This window comes from Neltuma alba, unplaced genomic scaffold, assembly GCF_004799145.2.
Source record: "Neltuma alba isolate B1F8T4 unplaced genomic scaffold, ASM479914v2 tig00006747_pilon, whole genome shotgun sequence".
Classification (NCBI taxonomy): Eukaryota; Viridiplantae; Streptophyta; class Magnoliopsida; order Fabales; family Fabaceae; genus Neltuma; species Neltuma alba.
The window spans coordinates 44,158-58,270 of NW_021634571.1; the positions used below are offsets into that span (position 1 = coordinate 44,158).

Sequence of the window (14,113 nt, forward strand, 5' to 3'; positions counted from 1 at the left end):
TTTTATTTATAATATTTTTAAATTAGTTAAATGAATGTATTTTTTTTATTTAAATTGCTTAATTGTTTGATTATAATTTGTTATTTATTTAATTTATTTTTTATTTATATTAACGAAATGAATATAATTTTTTATTTTTTTAATTACAGAATAAATTTATACAGGGAGAGGAGTTGAGAGTGGATACGATCAAAAGACTTGGGGTGGCATGGAAGAACAGGAGGGCTGACCTGTAGCGGGAGAAGAAAGGTGACGAGATGAGGCCCCTGCAGGAAATACTAGCAGATATACCAAGTGGAGTCCCGGAGCAAGACTGATCGAGTTATGTTTATTTTAGGATGTCAGCTCACTAGATAGTATGATAATATTGCATACATTATAATTTTTTTTATTTTTTGTCCAATTTAACTAATTTAATTTAATTTTTTTACATTTGTTTTAGGCTCTTTCCTAGAGAAATACTGAGAGCATCAGGTAGCAGACAATACGTCATAGGGTTGGATCCAAGAGCTTTGCTATCACCTATGATGAGATTGTAACTACTTGAAAAGAATTTGTTAAATGTGTATATGTATTTAATTTGTAATTAATAATTTCTTTCATTTCATTTACAGAGAAAAAAGACGTAGCAAGATCAGGGATACACGCCCACTTATGGCGAGATGTGGCCGATTCTATACAGGCCTCGAGATGGGCCTGCGTTAGATGAGGTTGAGGAGATGGCAGTAAATAATTAATTAAATATTAATATCATATCGCAGTATAAATATTATTTCATACTAATTAATATCTTTATATTAATTTTGATAGGTGCGGATGATTTAGGTCGATACCGAGCTGCGTGAGTCTCAAGGGTTTGCCTTAGATCCCACCGCCTCACTTTTAGCGGGTGGTGGCCGAGCGCAGCACCTTGGTCGAGTTAGTGGGCTCGGTCTTGGACCCATATTGACTATGTTGCCCTGCTTAAGTTGCGTTGGCCCTTCATACACTATGGGGAGCTCTCAGGCGAGCGCAGGAGCGAAGCGGCCAGGTCCTTCATCCTCAAACGAGCTACAATGGGAGATCAGGCAAGAGATGGAGGCCAGGATGGAGGAACATGATTGTCAGTTCAAGTTGTAGCTTGACTAGTTGAAGGCAACTGCTATGGCCATGCGTGATATGGTGATTACTATCACTCCAAACATCCCGATTCCCGAGATCCCTGACGTACACCTGCCACCAATCCAGCCCCAGCACGATCAGCAGCCTACTCACCCCTAGCAGAACTAGCAGGAGGATCCAGCGCCCGACGATCACGATGATGCTGCTTCTGCCTCTCACCCCTGATTTTTCTTGTTTTCCTTGTGTAGGATTTTATTTGGATTTGGATTTTATTATCTTATGTTTTATGTGGATATTTATTTAAATTTTATATTTATTTGTTTACTTTTATTATTTATTTCTATAATTTTATTTATATCAAGTATTAATTAATATATTGTTGTGCTATATAAAACATGCTAAACATATATCCTTTTAACATTAAAATTCTTTCTTGGAACATATCATGGAATTTTTTTAATTTTATGCATACATATATTACTGATACCTTTTAATACTTATTTATTATTTTATTATTTTTGTAAAATTTAATTTAATAAATATTAATTTATTCTAACTGACACTTTTTAGTGGTTATAAACCGCTACAAAACCTGAAAAATGTTAACAATTTCTAGCGGTTAACATTCGCTAAAAAAGTCACCCCGTTACGGTGAAATTGAAATTTCCCTCCTCCTTTGAACTTTCTAGAAAATAAATAACCATTGGCAAAAAAATTTCTAGCGGTTCAAAACCGCTAGAAAATAGATAATCGTTGGCATATTCAAATTTCCCTCCCAGCTCGAAACTTCTAGCAGTTATAAACTGCTAGAAAACCTATAAGCATTAGAAAATGCTTTTGAATTCAGATTTCTAGCTGTTAAAACTGCTAGAAATTTCTAGCGGTTTAGAACCGTTACAAAAATTTGACCATTATGTATCCGTTGGCAGCCTCCTTTATAAGCTGAAGAACTCCATCTGAAATTCATTTTAACTTCTCTTTGAGCTTTCCATGTCATATGTTCACAAAATTTGAGCAACATTAGTTATGGATAGGTCGTGGATCAACTTGCACCGATCGACTCCGCAATACTTGGCTGGTCTAAACTATTTCTTGGATTTTGCTTTCGCCAATGCCGCTGTAAATGGTAAGATTCAATGTCCATGTCCTAAATGTAATTTCAAGAAGTGGCATCCAAGAGATATTGTTAAAGAATATTTGATCTTTAAGCTCTTCCTGCGAGAGTATGTATTTTGGCAACTACATGGGGAACGACTAGATATGGTTGCTAAGTCAGTTCCAGTAGTTTCACGGATGGGAGTTCGAGTGCATGAAGCCGATGCCGTGAACGATGCTGTGCGTGATGCTTTTGGCGTTCACAAAAGTGAGGATCCCAACGAAGATGAAGTGGAGGGGCCTCAATCGGAGTTTCTTAGAAACGAAACTACTCGAGAATTTTTTGACCTCATGAGCGAAGCTGATAAGTCTCTTTATTCTGGGTGCACAAAGTATTCTAAGTTGTCATTCTTGGTAAGGTTATATCATATCAAATGCTCGTGTGGTATGACTGACAAGGCGATGTTCATGCCATTGGAATTACTGGGAGATGCTTTCCCTTAAGTTGAATTCCCTTTATCTTTTTATGAAGCAAAGAAGATTATTAACAAGCTTGGCTTGAACTATAAGAAGATAGATGCATGCCTAAAAGACTGTATGTTGTATTAGAGAGATGATGCAAATAAGGACATTTGTATGAGATGTAAGACGTCTCTCTATAAGTCGATACGGAAGGGGAAAAAGCAGAAGAAGAAACCAGCCAAAATTCTCAGGTACAATTTATTATAATGGATTACTTGTTAGTCTTTAAATATTCGATATTTGAAATTTTTAATACATTATTTCATTAGAAACTTTTCTTTGAAACCGCGGTTGCAAAGAATGTATATGTCATAAAAAATGGCTCAGCACATGAGGTGGCATGTGATTGAGGAAAATCCAGATGGCAGGTTAAGGCACCTACGAGATTTGGAGGCGTGGAAAACATTTGATGCAAAATTTCTAGACTTTACCAGTGATCCTAGAAATGTACGTCTTGTATTAGCAACCGATGGTTTTAATCCCTTCAGAAACATGAGCACAAGTTACAGTATCTGGTCGGTGGTGTTAATTCCATACAATCTACCAATTTGGATATGTATGAAGCAGAGCTCCTTTTTGCTTTCCATGATCATTCCTCGCAAGAAAGCATCAGGAAATGATATAGACGTATACCTGCAACCGTTGATGCACGAATTGATCGGCCTATGGATGAATGGTGTTGAGACACATGACTCATATGACAAGCGACTATTCAATCTCTGTGCAGCCTTGATGTGGACAATAAGTGATTTTTTCAGTTTAGGAACTTTGTCTGGCTTGAACGTGCATACTGGGTTGGCCTGTCTTGAGTATAATTTTGATGCCGTGCCATGTAGCCTTCCACACAGTCGCAAGTGGTGCTTCATAGGACATCGATGGTTCCCCGATTTGAAGCACAGATTTAGATTGCAACAGATTCACTTTGATGGGAAACAGGAGAAGAGAGATCCTCCTATTACTTTGTCTGGTGTGGATATTTTGCGACAGTTAGAAGATGTTAATGTCGAGTTTGGTAAGAATGTGGATCCCGAACGATTGGGACGACGATCTCGTGGGACATCTAATGCGCAATCTATACAATGGTAGAAGAGAAGCATATTTTTCACTCTTCCTTATTGGGAATCTAATTTGCTACAACACAGTTTGGATGTTATGTGCATTGAAAAAAATGGGTGCGATAATGTGCTATATACGTTGCTTAACGAAGTTGGAAAGTCTAAAGACCATCTCGCAGCTAGAAAAGATTTACAGACCTGGGGAATTCGTGAAGAGGCTTGGCCTGATGGAAACAACAAGTTTCAACCAGCTAAATTCACCTTAACAAAGCAAAATAAGGATATCTTCCTTTCAATGCTGAAGAACATAAAAGTACCTGATGGATATTCTAGCAACATCTCAAGGTGTATCGATCTGTAGGCTCGAAAGGTTACTGGGTTAAAAGGTTATGACCCCCATGTTCTTACACAATAGTTACTTCTACTGGCCTTGAAAAACACACTTCCTTCTGATGTATCAGTGGTTTTGGTAGAATTGTGTTCATTTTTCAAGAAGTTATGTGCGAAGGTCTTGATAGCAGAAGAGCTTGATCAGCTGTAAAATAAAATAATTCTTACACTTTGTCACTTGGAGATGATATTTCCTTCATCATTCTTCACTGTTATGGTTCACTTGATTGTCCACCTTATTCAAGAAGCAAAGGTTGCTAGCCTAGTTCACTATCGATGGATGTACCCTATAGAGAAGTACTAGATTATCTTTTATTCCCGCCGCTTTAAATTTCACATTGTTATTTCATTTGCTTACAATTATTAATGGAATATTAACCTGTAGGTACTTGGAAAAATTAAAATCATATATTAGGAATAAGGTGTGGCTTGAGGGGTGAATAGCATAAGGTTATTCCGGAGATGAGGTCCTAACTTTCTGTTCAAGGTACTTTGATGACATGGAGACATCTTTTAACCGCCTGCGTTGCGTAAATGATTTTCGTCCTGGTCCTTCCACGTCAACTTTATTTCCTCCTATCGAGAAACCAGTTGGAGGATATGAATTCTTCAGACTCACTCCCACAAAAAAACTCCAAGCACACACGCATGTTTTGATAAATTACAGCCAAGTTGAACCCTTCATGCAGTAAGTATTATATAAGCTTCCTAACTTTTACACTTTATATTTATTTCTCACTAACTCTTCTAACAAATTACACTTCATTGTAGTGAGTTTAGAAGTTACCTCAGGTGGCAGCTATGAGGGCGTGTGTGTTCCGCTGACATTGATAAAAGAGTCCACAAAGAATTTCCCGGTTGGTTTACACGTCAAATACGTGATGACAACATCCCATACACAGATGAATTCAAAGCTCTTTCCCTCGGTCCGTTAGACCATGCACGAAAGTTTACCGCGTATAATGTCAAGGGCTTCAAGTTCTGTATGGTTGGATGTGATCAGGGATTGCTTACACAAAACTCTGGAGTTTGCGGGACATTCGGGATGAGATGTTATGCTAGCAGCAGTGACGGCGATATGCACTTTAGAGGCATCACTTACTATGGAAAGCTAATTGACATCGAGTTAAGTTACCAGCTTTTCACCGTAACTCTGTTCAAGTGTGATAAGCCTCATTATTTACATATATTTCTAGTCCTGAACTTATGCTTTTGCCATTTATATTTGCATATTTTGGGTATAATTAGCTTTCATTGTGCATAAGAGTTGGTGAAGGAAGTGGTGAGATTTTCTTTGTGTTTTTGCATGATTTTATGTGATTTTATTTATGTGTACTTTTGATCCTTGTTTGGTGTGAATTTCAGGGAGCTTCACTAGCATTTTTTGCATTCTGTCTGAGGTGCCAAGGCATATCACAAAAGGCGCTATGACGGTTTTGCAGGAAGACTCTCGATAATAGGAGCCGTGGCGGATGATAAAAAGCGCCACGACGGACACAGTTTAATGAAGAGCTTAGAATCACTAATTGAAACAACACCGTTTTGGCTAGGCATCGCGGCGGATATCAGAAGGTGCCGTGGCAGATGACGGAAAACTTTAGTTTTAAATACAGAAGTTGCACGCTTGTGCAGGGGATCGGTTCATTCAGTTCTCCCACCTCTAGATCACCGGTTTTCTTGTTCTCTCCGCCTTCTCTCAATTCTCTCTTCCATTTTCGTCCAAATCCTTCATCTTCCACCGACCATTCATGGATCTTCCATTGATTCTTGCTGATTCTGTTGCAAATCAAAGCATGAGCAGTTGAATTCTCAAGTTCTCATAGCAATGAAGCTAACCTGAGTTCATGGAGCTGAACAGGGAGTCTTTTTAGATCTAATTTCCACCTTTTACTCTAAGATTCATTTGTATCAGTTGAACATTTGTGATTAGAATGAGAATTGTGTGATTAGATTTATGTTTCTTGCAATTTAGATCTGATTGAATATTTGGAAGTGAGCTTGTGTCCTTTAATTCAGTTGAATAGAGGATTCTCTGATAATTTGTTGATCTAATTCGTTTTTACTTGGACTATTGTTCTGTAATTCTAAATGTGATTGAATGATTTTGATGGATCACAGTTGTGGACATCCTTAGAAAATTGCAACTTGCTTCTCAAGTGTTTTAATCAATTGATTTTTCCTTCTCTACAGATCAAGATAATGAATCTAGTAAGATAGTTGTTATTGACTTGTGGATTAGAGATATTTGAGCAGTAGCTGAATTTATCCTTTTAATTGACTCTAAGAGACTCCAAATTATAAGATTGAACAAGGAAGGAAGGATGAATAGCTAGGGGAACTATCATTTCTTATCTGAATCTCTTTTGTATTTTAGAACCTTTGTTATTACCTTTTGTTTTGAATTTATTCTCACTTAGATTTTCCCCTCTGAAACTCAATCCTTTACCTTGCTTGGTAACTTGATAATTAAAGTGAACTGTCAAGAATTAAACTACAACTTAAGGCTCATTGAGAAGAATGACCTAGGTAGTGCCTTACCTGCTGCATTTCCCTAGTATAATTTTGATTACCTAGCGACAGGATTTATCAAAGTGCTCTTGGGCAAATACAACAATTTCACGGGGACTCGTTATTGACCACTTAGGCATCATCTCTGTTAATTTCTCTAGACTTATTCATACGGAGGAATCTGAAGATGATGAGCCATATATTTTTGCTTTCGAGGCACACCAGGTTTACTATGTCGAGGACGAGAAACATAAAGACTGGAATATAGTCGTTCACCTCAAGCCACGGGATCTTTATGATATGGGTGATGGTGACATTATTTACGACAGCAAACCCTTCTAACCCCCGAATTTTGGAAACTTCTTTCCTCAAGGAGACGATAATTTGACAATTATCAGGTATATGTCTTTTCTTAAATTATTTAAATAATTAGCTACTAATTACTAATTTTTTTCTAAATATATTATAACCCTAACATAATTTTTTTTAATATCTCCTTTTAGGCAGAATGATGATCAAGAATAGCAATTTCAAAAATTTTTATCATTCAAAAAATTTGTCTTTCATAAATAAATATGTATAAATTAAAATTGGTTCAGTTTTTTAAAAAGTAAAAAATTACAATTTGTAGCAGTTATATAACCGCTACAAAATGTAAAACCGCTACAAATACTAGCGGTTATATTATACACTAGAAAATGCAAAACCGCTACAAAATGAATTAAAACGCTGCAAAAAAACACTACAAATATCTCGCTGATCACTATAAATACCACATCACCTCTTCATTTATTTACCCCATCTCTTTTCCTTCCTCTTCCCTTCTTCTTTATAATGCTCTCTTTTTTTCTTACTCTCTAATATGGTGGTTTTTTTCTCTTCATTATATGGTAAGGTGATTTTCATTTTATAAGTCTTAATATCTTTTATTTGTCTTTATTTATAATTTACTAACATATTTATTTCTTTTTTTCTTTCAGATTTTTCTTCTTCACATTTGTCATACCCTCCTCAACTGATTCAAGCACTTCTCAATATAATAGTTTAGGTTCAATATCATAAACTATCTCATCTTCAATTCAACTATCTTATTAAATTAAATTCACTTCATTTGACATAATCATGACTTAATTACTTATTATTCATTACAAAATTCAAATGCATAACATGTAATACATTGGTAATTATACATATTAACAAAAATTCTCTAATATAATCTACTTAATGGTTTTTAAATTTATAATATTATATTTTTTAATAATCAAGCATCTCAATTTATTTTTTTGCCTGGAATAAACTTTCTAACTGTTCCCAAACCACTAGAAAAAAAAACGAGGGACAAATTTTGTAAAATTTAAATTTGCCGCCACATTTCTAGCAGTTCCTAACTACTAGAAATTATTGGCAGCAATTCTAAAATTTCATTTCCTGGCAAAATTTGATTTCCTTCAAACTTTCTAGCGGCTATAGAAATTTTTAGCGCCAAAATGAAAATTTTTGTTTCAAATTTTCGCTTAGAATTTTCTAGCGATTAATGAACTGCTAGAAATTTTTGACAATTTCTAGCAATTTATAACTGCTACAAATTTCGTCTTATTGCCGTTCGACTCCTTGTTTTTTCTAGCGGTTATTTTAACCGCTAGAAATTTTCTGACGTTTTGACCATATTGTGTAGCGGTTCCCATAACCGCTAGAAATCTGTTTCTTGCATTTGATTTTCTAACGGTTTGTCTAACCGCTACAAATGTTATTTGTTGCGGTTAAAACCGTTAGATACGTCATATTTTAACCGCTACAAAATACATGTTTTTTTTGGTAGTGTGGTTTACAAACTCAAAACAAAACTAATACTTTTCTAAGACTCTCTTAGGTGTATGCAAAAATTGTTTGATTTATTCTTCACACAATTAGAGTCGCTCGCTTGTGAATCTGCAGTAATTAAAGATCATGACCGTCAAGAGGTTATAATAATTATCTTCTGCTTCTTCCTCGGTTCCCCTACAGGTTGAGCCTCTATCTATCCTTTCACATGTTTCTTTATAAAATATTGGCCCCTTGGTAGGGTATATAAGGTTTGCTGGCAAGCGAGTAGCCACGTGATATAATGTATACAGTTAAAAAATGACTCCAATTTTTATTATTGATTTTTAATTTTACATGGACTAATTACATTTTGAGAAGCCAGGGGTGGAGAAACTTTTTAGGAGCCGAATTCTCCCTTTCAATATTTAGCCAAGGCATAAAATTATTTAACTTCCGCCAAGGTGTCTTTCCTCCGCAACTTCCGTTTTCTTTTGAAGGGTTGGACCGGTTGGCGGTGATTTTTGGATTTTTTTTTTTAATTTCATTTGTCCGAGGGAAAATTTAAAAAAAAAAACCCGAAATTATCAATTCTATGACAGAAAATGAAATTGTGCTTGATATGATATTTTACGAATATAATTAAATGATTAAAATATCCTTATATCAAATTTGGAGGGAAAAAAGTTATCAAACTTGTTACCAATATATTTTTTGCTTTGGCTATTTAACACGTATTATTATTCATTTACAACTTATTAATAAATGTTTTGTCATTGTCAGTATATTTATTATCATTTACTGTTTAACACTTGTTATTGTTGCTTCACAATTTGTTAATAAACTTTTGGATGTAAAAATATTTTGGTCATTTAACTACATTATGAGATCAGGCACAACTTCCTCTTCTAAAATTTTAAAGTGTTAAGTGTTTGATTTAAAATATTATAATTTTTAATTTTTTATTTGTCATTTTCAGTGGAGTAATTACTGAGTAAACTACTATGCGTACACATGTTATTATCCGGATTTTTTTTTTTTGACCTGAACATGTTATTATCCAATTGGAGAATATGTATACAAGTTTTTGACTTTTCAAAATACGCATCTGACATAAATGTACCAATAGTTTTTTTAAAATAAATAATAATAATAAAACAGTCATGTAAACTGGAAAGAAGATAAAGCTAACTTCTCGATCGACCTTGTTTTTTGATCACGAGATCGTTTCTTCGCCGCTAGTTGCTATGGGCAGCTTGAACGAGAACGTTGTCTCCAGTATGACTAACACAAGGGCTATGTTTCTCTACTTACTCTTCCAAATCCTTGTCATCATCTGCGTCACCTCCTACACTCATGATGATCATTTCACAGTCAACTGCGGTAGCTCTGGCAAGACTCTTTCCGCAGAGAACCGGAATGGACCGGAGACGTAGACAACGGTCTATTCTCTCCAATTGAAAACTCCAAGAGCAAACTCTCCGTCAGTGCCAAAGCTCCGGCTGGTAAAGCAATCCCCTACAGCAACGCACGCCTCTCTCGCTCCGAGTTCTTCTACTCATTTCCGGTGACCAACGGCCAAAAGTTCATTCGCCTCTACTTTTACCCATCTTCCTACGGCGTCAACTTCCTTCGCTCGGACTCTCTCTTCTCCATCAGAGCAGGATCTCACACCCTTTTGAAAGACTTCAACGCTTCGTTCGCGGCCGACGACGCCGGCCAAGAAACCATCTTGCGTGAATACTGCGTCGATGTGTATACCGGTGAGACCCTTAGCTTAACAATCACGCCCAGTCTATCTGATCCAAACACTTATGCTTTCATCAATGGGATCGAGGTCATTTCTATGCCGACCTTCCTTTATTACACAAACCCAGACGACCTGCAGGGGATGACGCTAGATGGTGGAACCCAACAGTATCAGGTCAAAAATAATAAAGCTCTCGAGACTATGTACAGAGTCAATGTTGGCGGGAGTCATATCCCTCCCGAAAAAGATACTGGCATGTTTCGTTATTGGGACCAGGATAATGCCTACTTGGAGAGGGAGCGCCCACATAGTGTATCCGCAGGTTTTGGTTTAGAGGTAGATCACACAAACTATCCAAATTATACTGCACCAGATGAAGTATACTTGACTGCCAGAAGCTATGGGATGAAAGAAACGTCTAAATTTAATGTGACTTGGGAATTTGAAGTTGACTCAGAATTTACTTATACGGTGAGATTGCATTTTTGTGAGTTTGATGAAAAAATTCAGAACAATGGAGACAGAGTTTTTCAGATTTTCATCAATGATGCTTTGGTGGAGCCTGTCGCTGATGTGATGATGTGGACTCACAAAGTATTGGCTCCTATCCATAAGGACTATGCGGTGTCAATGCCAAGTGATGATGGGAAGTTAAAGCTGAATCTTTCAATTAAGTTGCGACCACACCCATTGGCAAGAAGCACTTACAGAGATGTTTTATTGAATGGTATTGAAATTCTTAAAATAAGTACGGACTATAATGACAATCATGCGAGTCCTAGTTCGAATCCACTTCAATCTCCATCCACGCCATCCTCCAGGTCATCGAGGAACGGAAACAAAGCAAAGGTAATTTCCATTGTCGTTGGGGCTACATCAGGCTTCATTGTGTTGTCTCTCATTCTTTTGTTGATTTTCCGGCGATTGATGGAAGGAAGTTCATGGTGGGGACGAAAATCAATAGATTCGTCCAAAAAAAAAAACCCATGGGTCATCATTAACGACCGATTTTTGTCGTTACTTTTCTATAGATGAAATAATCAAATAAGAGCAGCCACCAATAATTTTGATAATATGTTCGTTGTGGGAGTTGGAGGGTTTGGTGATGTCTATAAAGGTTACATCGATAATGGTACAGTTCCGGTGGCAATCAAACGGCTCAAGCAAGGTTCCTAACAAGGGCTCAAAGAGTTTGAAACTGAGATTGAAATGCTCTCTCAGTTTCGTCACCATCATTTGGTATCTCTTATTGGTTACTACAACGATGACAATGAAATGATCCTTATCTATGAGTTCATGGCTCGTGGGACTTTCCGTGAGCATCTTTATGATTCTGAAAACCAACCACTTTCTTGGAATCAAAGGGTGGAGATTTGCCTAGGTGCTGCTCGAGGACTGCATTACCTACATACAGGGGCAAAGCATGCAATCATTCATCGTGACGTCAAGTCGAAAAACATCTTAATAGATGAAAACTGGATGGCCAAGATTTCTGATTTTGGACTATCCAAAATGGGACCTGGAAGTATCTCTAGATCAAACATTAGCATAAGCACATTAGTGAAAGGAAGCATTGGATACATGGATCCAGAATACTACACATGTCAAATATTGACGGAAAAGTCAGACTTGTACTCATTTGGAGTTGTGTTGCTAGAGGCATTATGTGGGAGGCCTCCTATTCTCCGTGCCGTGGAGAGGGAGCAGCAAAACCTTGTAGAGTGGTTTAGAAAATGTGTTGATCAAAATGAGATTTGTGAGACGGTGGATCCAAACTTGAAGGGAAGTATAACAGAAGAGTGCTTAAACGCATACACTGAGATTGCGTTGAAATGCTTGGCTAATAATGGGAATGAACGGCCATCCATGGGCGACGTGATGTTGGGGCTAGAGTCTTTGATGGAGTCGCTGAACGAAGCAGAGAAGAAAAAGCTTGGCGGGACTCTAAATGAGGAGGTTACTGTTGAAGAAGGCATCGAGGAAGTGAGGTTTGACGTGGACAAAATTGAAGGAAGGAGCAAGGAAAGAGCTCTGATCAGGAAAGCGACAAAAGCTGTAGAAAGAGAAGCAGGTTTTACGAGCAGTGATGGATCAAGGAATTAATCAAACAGCAGCAAGTTGAAGAGGTCAAGCGGCGAGCATTTTAAGTTAGATCATCCAAAAGTTTGATGAAATGAAGGTCACTAATGCAGGCTATGGTTGTCTGATGATTTTAAGTTACGTTCATTTCCATATATATGTGTGTGCGTGGTTGAGATTTGAGAACGTTGTGTAATTATATTTCCGATGCGCCAAACAATTTGGTTCAGTCCTTTTGTATCTGCATACATGAGTAACTATTAGATGGAAGACAAATTGCAATTATCTGACTTATGCTACACACAACAAAATTATGATTTTGTCACTGCCAAAAATATACTAAATATAATTAAAATAAAGTAAATTTTTATTAAAATGTTCCTTGATCATTGATTATGTGTGTGTGTAAAGTAAACGATAATTAGCCCGAGTAGGACCGCTTTTTCAGCAAATATTATATATATATATATATATATATATGTTCATGTTCAATTGGGGTCGCATCGGTCAGTAAAATTCCAACTTGTATCTTTTATGAAAATAAACCAAACTAATTTTACGATGCACAAATAAACATATAAAAAAATTTATTTCGATTTAAAAAAATGTTTTTTAAAAATAATTTTATGGCTTTATTTCCGAAGTTCTAGAGCACAAAAAGGAGAAGACTTCCATTTATGACGCTTTTTTATGCGCGCAAAAGAGTTTGGCTTTAGTGGACAATTCAAAGCACCAGATGTCTCGTGGAAATGCGCGCAAAGAGTTGACAGAGTAAAGCATTAATGAGCCTATGCTTGGTACTGAGACTATGCCGCAGGCCTAGCATAACTCTTTTTTTTTTTTTTTTCCAGTTTTTTATGGCCTTACTATTTTTAACCTTACGTGTGATTCTTTTTATCTCCCATTATATATTTTTTTGCCAGATATCTCCCATTATATATTTTTTTGCCAGATATCTCCCATTATATAGAAATGCATATTATAAAATTAAAACCATAGGAGGAAAGTCCGGGTAAAAGGCAAGTGATGGAGTTTCTATATAGCAATACTTGTTTCTGGTAAAAAAAAAAAATATTGCAATACTTGTGCTGTTTAAAAAACAAGAGAAAATTTCTAAATATCATTTTTATTAAAACATTTTTATAATTAATATAAATATTGTTTTATAACCAAATATTTTTATACCAAATGTAATATTTTTAATTTTAGTGATTGAATAATTATAAAAATAAAGAATCTTAATGTAGTTATATTTTGTTATTATTATAATTAAATTATTGTTATATTTTTAATACTTTGTTGTTAGGTTGGTTAACGTTATTATATTTTGTTGTTATGAATTAAATTATTTTATTTTTAATACAACCGGTTTGATTTTGAGTCAAACCCCAATCCGATCTATTAGCTCTTGAACTCGTGTTACAATCACGATTTTTTGTGGTTGATATTATGACATTAAATGGGCGATAAAGCTGGGAAAAGAGCAAGAATATAGGGTGTGCTCGTGTCATCTCCTCTGCCGAAAGGAGACTCCTCCTCACGTAAAACTTGTTCGAGAGAACAAATCAGGGAATTGGCTTAATCCATATATTGTGTCACTTTGTTCTTTTAAAAACTTTTTAAAATATTTATATAATTAAACGTAATAATCATTTAATAATATCTTTTCAATTATATTTTTTAAAAATTAATTAAAATATATATTTAAGAATAAGGATTTATAATACCCACTCATAATTAATTTTAAAAAAAAAGGAAAAAGAAAAACCGTCCCTTCCCTTTTAATTTAAGGTGTGTTTGGCATGAAGGATTT

General features: G+C 35.8%; 2 protein-coding genes across 2 annotated transcripts; both read left to right on the forward strand.

Moving 5' to 3' along the window:
• Positions 1-3,036: 3,036 nt before the first annotated feature.
• Positions 3,037-11,185, forward strand: LOC114751104 (receptor-like protein kinase FERONIA). The gene is made up of 3 exons (XM_028939775.1): positions 3,037-3,165; positions 9,859-11,070; positions 11,156-11,185. Exons 1-3 carry the CDS (start codon positions 3,037-3,039, stop codon positions 11,183-11,185), a joined length of 1,371 nt encoding a protein of 456 aa, XP_028795608.1.
• Positions 11,186-11,277: 92 nt separating this feature from the next.
• On the forward strand, positions 11,278-12,529 carry LOC114751101 (receptor-like protein kinase FERONIA). The gene has a single exon (XM_028939772.1). It carries the CDS (start codon positions 11,431-11,433, stop codon positions 12,322-12,324), a length of 894 nt encoding a protein of 297 aa, XP_028795605.1. The 5' UTR covers positions 11,278-11,430; the 3' UTR covers positions 12,325-12,529.
• The last annotated feature ends 1,584 nt before the right edge of the window (positions 12,530-14,113 follow it).